Source organism: Ovis canadensis, chromosome 3, assembly GCF_042477335.2.
Source record: "Ovis canadensis isolate MfBH-ARS-UI-01 breed Bighorn chromosome 3, ARS-UI_OviCan_v2, whole genome shotgun sequence".
In the NCBI taxonomy this organism is placed as follows: domain Eukaryota; kingdom Metazoa; phylum Chordata; class Mammalia; order Artiodactyla; family Bovidae; genus Ovis; species Ovis canadensis.
Window position 1 is genome coordinate 127,081,612 of NC_091247.1, and position 14,213 is coordinate 127,095,824.

Consider the following 14,213-nt stretch of genomic DNA (forward strand, 5'->3'; position numbering starts at 1 on the left):
TATATGACCAGGACACCTTCCAGGTGGCATTCGTCCACACCATAGGAAGACTAAGAATCCAGAGGTGTTTTATGAGGGGGTGGAAGCAGGGACTGGTGCAGGATCTGGGGCCACCACCTGATGTCGTGATAGACTTAAGGAGAATGACTGTCACCGTGTAGTCCCTGGAAGGGAGTGGCAGGCTCAACTGTGAGTTAAATTTAAGGTGTTTGCACAAGCTTGGGAGGGCCCCACAAGGGCATTTTTCTTATGGTGGGAGGTTTCAAGAGTAGTTCTGAAGGACAGAAGTTCATTAATGTCCTTCCTTTCCCTATACCTCTCAGAATCTGAGGTTTTCTTTTCAAAGATATGAGTAGTTCTAGTTTAAGAAGTGATTCTAACTGGATTGTATGTCCCGTTTCAGTAGCTATAACTTCACATTTTTAATGTGGTGATTAAAATGATTCTCTATTCACACCTAGACCTTTTGTCTGGAAGTGTTCAGAAGAGGAACAAGTGCACTTTTATAAAACTTAACCAGAATTAAGTTTGTATACCCTAAGCCTCTTTTTGTCAGGCTTCACCCTAAGAATGTGTCGATCAAGCTGGCCTGGAACTTCCTATTAGGGAAATAAATATATTCCATGCCTAGGAATGATCAAGAGAAAATCCTGAGCTGTCAAAATAGGTCTGTGTCATCCTCCATGTATTTTTGCATAATTATTACATAAGAAGTAGCTGCAAGGGTATGATCCCTTTCTGAGGACAGCCACATAACTGATCAAATTGCCTTATCTAGGCATGTGGACAGAAGGAAGTGAGAGTTGTGAAATCAGTCTATCAGCTCATTGTTGAGTTAGCTTTTGTGAAAAAGGCACATAACTGTCAGGCTCTAATGGTTCAGAAAACAGAAAAATTACACAGATGAATTTCAAGGGCCACAGCTATATGGCTGAAGTTAGCTAATAGATAATTGAAAAGGTATCAACATTGATAATGGAAGGGAGTGTTTAGAAAGTGTGTTTTGAAATTCATAATCGGCCAACTTTCCAAGGATTTTAAGGATTCTGAGGTGCAACAAAAGTTATCAAGAAGTGTTAGAAAGGATTATTTTGAAAATGGCATGAGTCAACTTGGGTAGAAGAGGAAGAAACTATTGGGGCTCAGAGTCAGGGATTATAGAAAGAAAACAAGATCAAGACATTGCTTTAGAATCTGTAGGACTTGTTCAACTCTAAGTAACCCGTGGCTTAGAGCAAGTCTGATTCTAGTTTCATATGTTAAATGAAAGGATTATACTAGTTGGCATGAAAAATGTTAGATATACATATGCAAATAAGCAATGCAGGAGACCCCAGTTCAGTTCCTGGGTTGGAAAGATCTGCTGGAGAAGGGTTAGGCTACCTACTTCAGTCTTCTTGGGCTTCCCTTGTGGCTCAGCTGGTAAAGAATCTGCCTGAAATATGGGAGAACTGGGTTTGATCCCAGGTTTGGGAAGATCCCCTGGAGAAGGGAAAGGCTACCCACTTCAGTATTCTGACCTGGAGAATTCCATGGACTGTATAGTCCATGGGGTCGCAAAGAGTGGGACACAACTGAGTGAGTTTCACTTTCACCTTCATGCAAATAAGCATGAAGGTAACTCCCAGCTCTTCTGATAGCCTTATTTCATAGTCTTTCAAAGTTGGATTATAGGGTAAAAATTTCTTCTCTGATAAAAAGTCCAGTGTATGTATATTCAAATGTTGTGAATGCATAATTGCAAATTTATCTGAATTCAACTTTATGTTTTTCTGTTTCCCTGGTTTTGTTTGTCCTCACATGTGTGTTTAATTCTCTCCAGTTTTATCATGATATTATCACGCGTAGACTCATGTATCCACCACCACAATCAGGATACAAAATAGTTCCATCATGATGAGAATCCATCCTGTTGCTCCTGTAGCCTCAGCCACCTCCCCAGTCCAGTCTCTTGCCGTTGGCAACCATTCATTCATCTGTCCTCCATTTCTATAATGTTGTCATGTCAAGAATGTTATATAAATGAGTCATGCAATTTGTAACATTTGTGGATTGTTTTTTTCGCTCATCTTAATTCCCCTGAGAGTCTTCCAAGTTGTGTGCATCCATACTGTGCTCTGCTTAGTGGGTCAGTCGTGTCTACTGTTTGTGATGCCATGGACTGTGGCCTGCCAGGCTCCTCTGTCCATGGGATTCTCCAGGCAAAAATACTGGAGTGGGTAACGATTCCCTTCTTCCAGGGGATCTTCCCAAACCAGGGATCGGACCTGGGTCTCCTGCATTGCAGACAGTTTCTTTACTGTCTGATCTACCATATTACACTTACTTTTTAAAGTAGATAAATTTAGATTTTTAGTTGGAGTTTCAATATCAAACTCTCAAAAATTAATAGAACAAATAGGCAGAAAAGTAGAAGGATATATTAGACCTGAAAAGCACTGTGAAGTGATTCAGCATAATTCAGATTATACAATTTTCACACAATAGCAAAATACAAATTCTATTACAGTTTCCATAAACCAGGAGACACAATTTTATTTTTAATATATAAATAAATTTTGATTTAGTCTTCTAATAAACAGAAAGCTTTCCAAATTCTCAGTTGTAAATTAAGGAATATCTGAGCAGAAGGTTTTCTTAAGCAATAAATAAAATTTGTATATGCCCAGCAGTAAGAAAGACATATTAATATACATTTTCAAACAGTAGCATATTTATAATTATGACCAATTCCTCCTGATGTTTTGAGTTTTTTTCCTCAACATACTAGATACTATCATGTATATTTGATATTAATAAGCTTGAACTGGTATAAATTAGTAGTCTTGGGAACATTTTTGGTTGAGATTATATAATTACCAAGTATCTTTAGCATTTTATATTGCACCTTCTATTTATGTCTCTAAAATTTTTAAAAGACTAAAGTTAAAAAATTATTCTAGAATCTTAAAAATGTCTGTCACCTTATACTAAAAAAAATGAGAAAAGCTATTTTCAAAGTTTTCTACACTTTTAGATATCAATAGAACTAAAAATTTCCCTAGACTTTATGTAGCTTTTCCAAGGAAGAAACCTCTATATGGTATCATCTATATGATATGGCCACTCACCTCTTTGTACCTCTGTGATCAGAAGCAACAAACAAAGGTCAATCACATATCTCCAGTATTTGGAAGACAGCATCCTCTTTGTCTACCCTGACCACTGCAAGCTATGTGCAGCTTACTCCTGAAACACATGAATGACTGCCTGCCTTGGGGCTGGGGAATGGAAGATAGGTAGCTGTTACTGTGCTAAGAGTTGACATTGACCAAAATTAACCATTTTCCCCAGGGCATTACAAGCCTTCAGTAGACTCTAGACTTCTAAAATGGTTATACTAGACAGATTCTGCGGGTTCAGTTGTGTAGGTTGGGAGACAGGTTCCTGGTGCTCCCTAACCCACCATGATCCCAGAATCCTCTGGCATTTTGCCTTTTGTAGTATTGTTTCCACATCTCTTCATTTCAGCAGTTTTACGGAATAAGAATATTAATTTAACAATAACTGATATGTCTTGGACCTTGATCTTTCCTGGGATAGAACTAAATTTTCCTTGAATTGTCATACAAAATAAATAATTAAAAAAATCTCAGCCATGCATACTGCTTGCAATTTTGCATTTGTAGCAGCAGCAGCAGCCCCTCTTAAATCAGATATATATTCTTAAACCAGGTATAACAAGTATATAACTGTGACATATGTGTTAATAATCTCTTCGCAGGTGGAACAATGTACTGGCACACAACTGTGTTCTTTTTACATAGATATTCAGATAACATAAATTTGATGAGATTTCCTAAGACTGAATGCTATAAACAATGGTCTGCCCTTGCACTGCTGGTCTGTAGTCCGAATGTCTTAGTCTTGCCTTTCCAGTGGTCTTTCAAGAGACAGTCAAGAAACACTGAAGCTATATAAATGGAAAACTGAATTTAAGTCTTAGCTTATAGTCATTCCAGTTTTTAAAACATAAATATGTTTGATCATTTTAGAAACTTTAAAAAATCAAGTTTATTGGTATTCTGACCACCCTTTTTTCTTAAAGATTTTTTAAAAATTATAGAGCCAAAGAATATTATTTAAACCATATTAGATAAGCCAAGCAAATAAAATTTAGATAATGATATCCTAAATTATACAATACTAGTGTAACTAGGACAGTTCCATTGTAGAAAGATAAAAAGTTTGGAAATTACCTAAATGGAATAAAAATCTTATAAGATGAAGAATGAAGTGACTTAAAATCATTTCAAATTTTATATTTTTATCATTCAAGCCTTTGAATTAGAGAATATAGTATCAGGAACCATGTTCCATATATTGCCACAAAATTCTTTTTTTCCATATATTCAGAAAATTTGTGAAATTTTGAACTAAAATTAAGTAAAAGCTAACTTACAGATAGTATTTTCCAAAAAAGTGATACTAATATGTTAAAATAATATAAATTTTAAATAGTGAGGTTTGATGGAAAATATTATAATTTGCATAATAAAAAGTTAAACTATTATGTCCTTCAGTTACATCTAGAGTTGGCTCAGAGTCCTTGTTCTCAAACAGTTAAATACACTGAACAATCTGTACTTCTCATTTTTTAGAACATGTGAGTACTCAAGGTTTCACTTTATTCTACTTGGGGATGAAAAATTTTATCCCATTTTTTTAGAATGTTTGCATTAAACAGATTCATAACGAGAGCAAGTAGCAAATTTTCCTCCAAGTAGAAATGCTGATATACTTTCTTAACATTGGTAGTGTGTAAGACAGTTTAAAAGAATCTTTATAAAAGTTATGCAAACTAAATTATGTACATTAATGTTATTTGTTCAGGCTGCCTTAGAGAAGGAATGGCTTGCTTTAGATTCCGCCCGCTTCCCTTCACAAACACTGCTTCTTCCAAACCAGCTGCACTGGCCAAAGGTAACATGTCATGGAAATCTCTTAGTGCTCGATCTTTGCTCATTTCTAAAGGTTATGCTATGCTGCAGTGATTAATAATACAATTTATTGACTTGAAAAACACAATTACTTTTAGAAGCCTCTGACTTCCTCCTCATCCCCAGATGTAATTTTTCATGTAGCTTTTCTTTCATTTGCTCCTAATTTTTTTTCTTTATTTTGGATTTCTTTCAACACTTTATTTCACAGTAGCAAAAAAAAAAAAATAAGATATGCTTCAGCTGCATAAAATCACTCGTTTACAGCACTTTAAAAATACAAAAATATGCATTAAAAGGGCAACAGCTGAAGATTCTCAGTCAGAGGTCAATAGACTGTAATATCTGTTATTTATTTGATAATCTTTGAAGTTTTTGTTTTCTGAATTTTTTAATGATCTTTTCAATTAATCATTTTGTATATGCAAACTATATAAAAAGCATACCTCTCACCACAGCAAGAAAGGACATTTGTATGGCTAGTCTATAAATTTCATTTTATTACAAGTTTTAATTTTTATATGTTTTTCTTAAACTACTCAGTAATATGCATGTAAAGTAATATAATATAAATGTTAGATTTTTTCCAATTTATTTATATGTATGTACATTTTTTTCTGGAAAGTTCTCTGGAATCTTAAAATATGATGATACTTCACTTAATTTACCAAGTCATCCAGCTCAAGCATGGCTATGTAATGAGAAAGAAAATTTGCTTTCATCAGAACACACACAATTTAATAGTAGGTAAGTTAAATTGCTCTTTTAGAGGATCAAACTTAAATGAATGACAAAATATTATACTCCTTACAAAAATAGGAAGATTATGAAAATATGTATGAATTTGCTTGCTTAGAACATGGTAGAGCATTTGCATTAAAAATTTAATGATTTTATGAAGTTTTCATTGTAAGAAAAATGTGTGACGTACATTCATTAAAGCAAATACAAAGTGTCAGTGAAATAATATTATTAACTGTTGTACACAAATGGACTTTTAAATACTGCTATATAGGTAGAGATAAGAGTTAGAATAAAAATTCCAATGTTGTTTCTTTCGACAATAGGATTGAAATATGCTTCAAGTAATTGAAATGTAAACATTTTAAATTAATGGCTGACTTTTATTACTTTACAAGATAAAGTTTTTTCTGTAACTTAAATATATTTTATTTCCAAGTGTGAGACAACATAAACAGCTTGTAGTTTTAAAAAGTGCTGATATACTTGTGTTGATTCAGTCAAGTGTGGTTTTTGTCCTATTGCTAGATCAGAAAATAGAACTTTATCCAAACCACTTGAAGCAAAGACCAGCAGAAAGAGTCTGCTAAAGTCTGAAAAAGAAGAAAAAATTTCAGAAGAATGGTATGTAGTTCATTTAACACTAACATATTAAGAAATTTAGATACTTTTAAATATCCAAAACAGGTATTTTTCAAGATTTCAAGAATATCTCTATTAGTTTTTAAGAAACTATACCTCTGTTAAATTTAGATTCTTAAGTGGAAATTCAAATTTGTTTTGGTATGATATAATTCAGATATGTATGTTTATATGTATATGCATAATATAAATATAGTCTGAGGATTTTTGCCTTTATTAAATTTGATCTTTCAATAGGGGTTTTAAGGATATTTCTACTGCTCAGCAGATGCTGAAGAGAGCACAGAAAATGAAATCAAAGAAATTAAGGAAAAAATTAGGTGGGTAATCAATGCTCAATAACTGTGTATCTGACATTGAAAATATAATCATTTAAACTATTTTTAGCAAATTGTATTTAATAAGCATAGAAATAAAATGCACTGATATGAGACTAAGGAAATATTACATAAAAATAATAAGAAAAATGTAGAGAAATTTATGATATTGCATTTAATGATTTATTATATTCTTAAATACTATTTTTACTTTCCCCTGTTTCTTATCTGCTTTGCTATTGATTATTCTATCTATTGTGCACTGAGAATTATGCTGTAATTGCTTTCTAAGCTGGTTCGTCTCAGCAAATGGTGGTTCTAAAGAGCATCTGCTTCACGTGCTTATTCCTTTGTGTGCTTTTAAATGGCTTGATTATTCTATAAACTATTTCCGTGCATTTATCAGTTCCATGAATATCAGCTTTGACACTTTGGGAAAGGAGCACAGTGTATATCTTTTGTGGTTATGCTGAACTTGCAAAATGTTCAGAGGCATCTTTCTTCCGTCCCACTTGCCAGGCTCTTCAAGTCATTTGTCTTTATTTGGACACCTCTAGTTATTTTATTAAAATTACTTAATATGTGGAGTAATTTGTAGATATTAGAGCAAGAAATAGGTGGTTAATGAATTTATAGCTATAATTAAGACAATTTAAGTTATTTGTATATTTCATATAACTTTGTGTTTACTCGTGGACTCATAGGCTCAATATAAGTAATATGACATTCTTTTCTATCTGCTTTCTCTCATTCATCAATTTTCTTTATAAAAATCTTAATGTCAGTGAAATGTTTCCATAAAAGTACCATTACTCCTGAGACAAGCAAGGAGTCTGTATTTATCCTATAGTTCTAGCTTATACCAGTATACAAAGAAACACTCAGATTAATTTTTACCTTTATTAATTTTCTATTTATTACTTTGATCAATTCAATTCTAGAATTCTAAGAAATATATGTGTGTGTGTATATACATATATAATTTTTAGAAACAAAATAACCAAGATACTGTTGGTTTCTGAGGAATAACTGATATTTGTTAACACAGCAGTTACTAGCCATTGATAAATTACTGATGACTCATTTTTATATTCATAAGTGTTCAACTTTCCTTTTTTGGCCTTATAGAGTGATATCTTAATTCTATCTTTTATCTGTTTAAGATAAGTGTGATTTTTTGTGTGTACTCAAAGATTTTTACATTTAAAGAATTAAAATAGCAATCCTTTTTAGAGAAAATGCCAGTATTTGCTTTGTGATCAGATTGTTTCGTGCATCCTGTACTCTTTTGTTGTAAACTCCTACCCAGTGCATCCGGGCTCTGTGACCTGAACCCTCTGTGGTGGTTACCCAGGGAAATATAACCCCAAAACCCTAAAAATAGTGAGACTCTCCTTCAGTTCTAGGGAAGTGGAATTCAGTGCAGTAATTCAGGGTAGTTTGATCATGTTATATTGCTTTGATGGATATTTCTCCTCACTTTCAACAGTATCAAAAGCAACATTTAAAAACTGTTTTGAGATTAATAAAAGTTACTGAAATTCCTGGAGCAAGTTCAAATACCAAAAGTAGCTTAAGAACTGATTGAGCCAATGTTCAACACATATTTATTATTTATGTTCAAGATCTAATTTTTTTAATTATTTATAGTATTTGCAATAGTCTGTGATAGGGAAGCTAAGGAAAATTTTGTCTTGTTAGACTCTGAAAATATATAGGTCTTTCTTGCTATTTCTAGTAATTGAGTTTTTTTTTTTAGGTTGAGTACATTTTTAATAAATCAGTATAGTAGGTAATATTTTTAGAAAAATTTTAATAAGGAATATATGCTGAAAATAAAAATCATTGTGTGGCCAAAAATTAGACATAATATTATGAAGCAAAAGTTAAACTTCTTTTTATCTGTCACAAGGGGGCATGATAGGGTAACAAAAGAAAAAGGATAACCAGATATTCAAGCTAACAGGTATATCTTAAATTTAGCATTTTGCCAGTGGTCATTAAGCATGACCTGTTAGGTAAAGATCCAAAATGGCAATCATATAATTTTTATAGAGAGATTTACTCTAGTTACATGATTGTAAGCCAAATCACATTCTTATTACTGTGTGAGGTTTTGCGTCTTTATATTAAGCTTTTGTTTTGATTCTCAAAATAGTGTTTTATCAAAACACTATCCAGATTGATGAAATGAAACCAATTTTCAGAAATTTGCATTCTGAAGTGTAAAACAAAATGATGACCTTTAAATCCTTCTTACTCTTTTTCTCTACTCCCCCTTCACCACATATATCCAGAATAGATATAGTCAAGGTAAGATTAAAGATGAAAAAGAACATCAGTGGGATCCTGTACAATTATATTTTAATCTTTAGTAGGTAGATGATGTAGCATTTATGTCTTCTTGCATATGTGAGCAAATAATTTAAGACTCTGTAACTCAGTCTTTCTTCTTACAGAATAAAATTTTTTCTAGTGTTAATGCAATCAATTACTGTATGCAATTAATTAATGAGTTGTGACATGCTATTAACTAATTTGGGCTTCCCTTATAGCTTAGTTGGTAAACAATCTGCCTGCAATGCAAGAAACCCGAGTTCAATTCCTGGGTCGGGAAGATCCACTGGAGAAAGGATAGGCTACCCACTCCAGTATTCTTGGGCTTCCCCTGTGACTCAGCTGGTAAAGAATCTGCCTGCAATGTAGGAGACCTAGGTTTGATCCCTGGGTTGGGAAGATCCCCTGGAAAAGGGAAAGGCTACCCACCCCAGTTTTATGGACTGGAGAGCTCCATGGACTGTATAGTAAAGAGTCGGACGTGACTGAGCGAATTTCACTTTCTTTGACATTCACTTTCTTTCCCTTTCAATTTGACTCTGATGGCCATAATTTTAAACTTTTATTACTTAATGCATTTAGATTATATTTTAAACATTTTAATTCTGTTAAATACTTTAAAATTTACTAGTAATTTTCAAATATACAGTTATATATGTGTATCTCTTACATGTCCAACTTGCCAACTTGAAAATTTCAGGCCACCAGAGGGCAACATTGTTCATAAAACTGCGGGAGACTAACCAGCTCTGTGGGTGTAGTCACTTAGTCCTGTCTGACCCCTTGTGATCCCATGGACTGTAGCCCGCCAGGCTCCTCCGTCCACGGAATTCTCCAGGCAAGGGGACTGGAGTGGGTTGCCATTTCCTTCTTCAGGGGATATTCCCAACTCAGGGATTAAACCCAGATCTCCTGCATTGCAGCAGATTCTTTACTGTTTAAGCCACCAGGGAAGCCCCATTTGTTTGTTTGTTTGTTTGTTTTTTCCAAGTACTTGTTTAGCTTTCATCTGATACTTATTATCATTAATTTATAATCACATCTATTTTTTCCAGCCTCCTCTGTCCATGGAATTCTCCAGGCAGGAATACTGGAGTGGATAGCCGTTTTCTTCTCCAGGGGATATTCCCGACCCAGAGATTGAATGTTGGTCTCCTGGGTGTAGGGAGAGTGTCAGATGGGACAGTCAGAGAAGAGAAAATTAAGTGGAATCCCTTCAGTCTAACAAAGCAGTAATCCTCAAGGTGGTGGGGCATAAATATAGAAGCATGGAAGCATTAATCCAAATTTCATACTGTGAAAAACCTTATAGCAAGTTGCTCAGTTGTTGATGATGCTCTTAAAAATATTTCCTGTTTGTATCTTGTAGATATATTTATTTAACCAAGGGTTATGTCAATAATATTTGATTAAGATGAGAGTGAACATAGGACAAAAGGTAGGGGGTTAGTTATTTGAAGAAAGTTGCAGATAGGAGCAAGGCAATGGCAGCCTACTCCAGTATTGCCTGGGAAATCCCATGCACAGAGGAGCCTGGTGGGCTGCAGTCCATGGGGTCAGTAAGAGTCGGACATGACTGAGCGACTTTACTTTTACTTTTTACTTTCATGCATTGGAGAAGGAAATGGCAACCCACTCCAGTGTTCTTGCCTGGAGAATCCCAGGGACAGGGGAGCCTGGTGGGTTGCCCTCTATGGGGTCGCAGAGAGTCAAACATGACTGAAGTGACTTAGCAGCAGCAGCAGATAGGAGAGAAATACCGGTCAGGTTACTGATTAACGGAGAAACAAGGGGCTAAGGAAAGCAGTGTGGGAAGCCTTCGGAGGACTTTTAATATTGGTGACTTCCATTAGGATAAATTAGGTCATCTGCCAGAAGAGAGAGGATGGGTAGAAGAAGGGTGAGGAGGAATTAATTGAAAGCCATAGGACGGAATCTAAAATTGTGAGGAGTTACCATGATTTACTCAGTTTAGCATTGGGTTCTAATCGTTATCTGTAGTAAGTCATTGCTCTTTCCCTCATGATGGACCTAGGTGTGAGCCAGTGATGACTGATCTTGTGTTTGCTGGGTTGTTTTTTTTGTTTGTTTGTTTGTTTGTTTTTTGTCCTCTTGTCATGTCATGGACAAAAGTGATTTCAGAATTTGGTGATCTGGGTAGGAATTTAGCAGATAGCCAGTGGAGTTTGGAGGTTAGTACTGCAGTGAAGAACATCATGTGTGAAGTGAGAGTTGCTGGTTTATTAAAAATCTAAGGGTCAATATCCTAAAAATATCATAATTGGTAGCAAAACTGAGATGAGCCAGATGGAAAAAGAGAGTGAGTGACTGGTTTTGATGTGGAGCTTTCTTCAAAGAGGAGAGGTCTGTGTGTAGGGATTTTAGTAGAGAACGAATGGGAAGTTTAAGGGCTAAGAATGTAAGGATGAAAACATAAGATGGCTTTCCAATATTTATCATATTTATGCATATCAAATTTCAGAGTTAGAAGAAAGATAAACCAGATGAAGAAAAGAAGGTAATTTCATTATAAAGACAGAACTCCCATTAGGGATATTGGGCTTTCCAGATGGCTCAGTGGTAAAGAATCTGTCTGCAATGCAGGTGACCTGGGTTCAATCCCTGAGTCAGGAAGTTCCCCTGGAGATGGCTCCCACTCCAATATTCTTTCCTGGGAGATACTAAGGACAGAGGAGCCTTGTGGGCTACAGTCTATGGGGTGGCAAAGAATCAGACACAACTGGGCACACACACATGTATACACACACATTACTAGGAATAAGAATCATCTTGCAGCTGTTGATAATGCCTAGCACAGTGTCAAGTACATGGAAAGCATTCAATAAATATTTGCTGATCCCATGTGAATGAAGAGAAAATCTTGAGACTGTGTTGGAACCATTTAGTTATAGCCAAGAATTAAGCCATATAGAAAATAATAAAAGCCAACTTTTTAGTATGAATTAAGCCGTTCATGAGCTATGGCAAAGAAATCAGGTTGCAAAAATGATAAGACAATTAAGACACGTTAAGGAGGAAGGATCAAAAGGAAACAGCTTAGACAAAACTGACAAAGTGAAGTTTATTGCTGATTTATTTTGTTCACCTCAGTGATTCCCAAAAGGAACTTAAAAGAATTTTGATTAAATGTGACTTCATTGTGCTCTAAATAAAACAATAATAAAACTTATTTGAACACTAAAACCATAGAGGACTCAGTCTCCACTTGTTCCCCACTGAGTTCCCTGAACCTAATACCATAGTGGCAGTTTAGTTGCTAAGTCGTGTCCAACTATTGCGACCCCTTGGACTGTAGCCTGCAGGCTCCTCTGCCATAGATTCTCCAGGTAAGAATACTGGAGGGGGTTGCCGTTTCCTTCTCCAGGGGATCTTCCCAACCCAGGAATTGAGTCCAGGTCTCCAGTATTACAGGCAGATTCTTTACCAACTGAGCTATGAGGGAAGCCCTATAATATAGTCATTTAGTGTATTTTAGTGTATTTTATAGTCATTTGAATACTATAGTAAATGTTCAATAAATATCTGTTAAGCAGATCAGCAGTAAGTTAAACATCACTAAAGGCATATAACTCCGTGTATGTGTATGACTGTGTGTGTAGTTTATAGTCATTTAAAATATATGTTTGAGAAAAAGTGAAAGTCTTGGTTGATCAGTTGTGTCCACCTCTGCAAACCCATAGACTAGCCTGCTGTCTAGGAGCCATGGCAGGCTCCTCTGCCATGGATTCTCCAGGCAAGAATACTAGAGTGGGCAGCCATTCCCTTCTCCAGGGGATATTCCTGACCCACGGGTTGAACCCAGGTCTCCTGAATTGCATGAAGATTCTTTACCATCTGAACCACCAGGGAAACCTATATTTGAGAAAGAAAGAAAAGAAAGTGAAGTCGCTCAGTCGTGTCCAACTCTTTGCGACCCCATTGACTGTAGCCTGCCAGGCTCCTTTGTCTATGGAATTTTCCAGGCAAGGATACTGGAGTGAGTTGCCATTTCCTTCTCCAGAGGATCTTCCCAACCCAGGGATCGAACCCTGGTCTCCTGCACTGCAGGCAGACTCTTTACCATGAGAAAGCGAATTTAAATTAGTAAATAATACTCATTATTAAATAATGAACTATTGTCATTCAACCTTAACATAAAACTTATTTTATACTATTGCTCTGAATGGCACATACAGAAAATGGATAATAACCAGATTTTCAGATTTTCATGTATGTCATTAGTAAGATAAACCAGTGAGCTAAGTTTAGGATTAAAGAAACTGTAAAGAGATTGGTCGGGATCTTTACAGATTGAAATAAAATTATTTTTTTTCATAAAATCTATCAAGAGATTGAAATACTTTTAAGGCTATTGTAATGCCTAAAGAAAATTGTTACTTAAATGAAGTAGTGGATATAAAGTGTCAAGCACAGAACCACATACATAATAGAAGCTCAGCTTACTTATTATTGTTGTTCAATTGCTAAGTCGTTTCTGACTCTTTATGATCCTATGAACTGCAGTTTACTTACGGATTTCTCTAAATAAATGACAAAAATGTATTTACAACCTATTTCTCAAATATTGGGCAAATCATACTTGGAGACACAAAAATTTAAAAAACAGCAACATAGACCTGCCATTGATGATTGCTGAGGAGTAGATTTAAATGACTTTGGAATGGTCTTTACAATATCCTTATATACTGGCTTTCTTACTCACTTGTGTATTTTTTGAAGGTAGCAATGGTATCATTCATGGTGGTCTCTCCAGGGACCATTAGAATCAGGTGATTTTTTTCCCATCTAGAATTACTATATTTTTGGTTTCTTATCATTATTCCTTATTATTATTCCCTTTGCAACTTGAATTATTTTAAACCCACTTAAGGTGATGGAATCAGAATGCTTTGAAATAAAAATATTAAAAATGTAGTATTATTTGTGTGCTATTGATGAATAAAATGATCTTAGTAAGTAAATTAGGGCTTCCCCGGTAGCTCAGACAGTAAAGAATCTGCCTGCAGTGCAGAAGACCCAAGTTTGATCCCTGGGTTGGGAAGATCCTCTGAAGAAGGGAATGGCTACTCCCTCCATTATTCTTACCTCAAGAATATAGAACTAGACAACTCTTCTAAATATTTTATGTGTTGAATTATTTAATCATGATAGTAGTGTGAAGAAAGCACTGTCATTA

At 35.0% G+C, this 14,213-nt stretch overlaps 1 protein-coding gene across 1 annotated transcript in view; it reads left to right on the top strand.

The window, feature by feature from the left end:
• LRRIQ1 (leucine rich repeats and IQ motif containing 1) overlaps window positions 1–14,213 on the top strand; it is a 229,163-nt gene that overhangs the window by 128,104 nt on the left and 86,846 nt on the right. Inside the window, exons 19-22 of the mRNA XM_069584152.1 lie at window positions 4,873–4,962; window positions 5,605–5,726; window positions 6,249–6,344; window positions 6,600–6,682. Of these exons, the coding sequence (XP_069440253.1) occupies window positions 4,873–4,962; window positions 5,605–5,726; window positions 6,249–6,344; window positions 6,600–6,682 (391 nt within the window). The remainder of the gene's footprint in view (window positions 1–4,872; window positions 4,963–5,604; window positions 5,727–6,248; window positions 6,345–6,599; window positions 6,683–14,213) is intronic.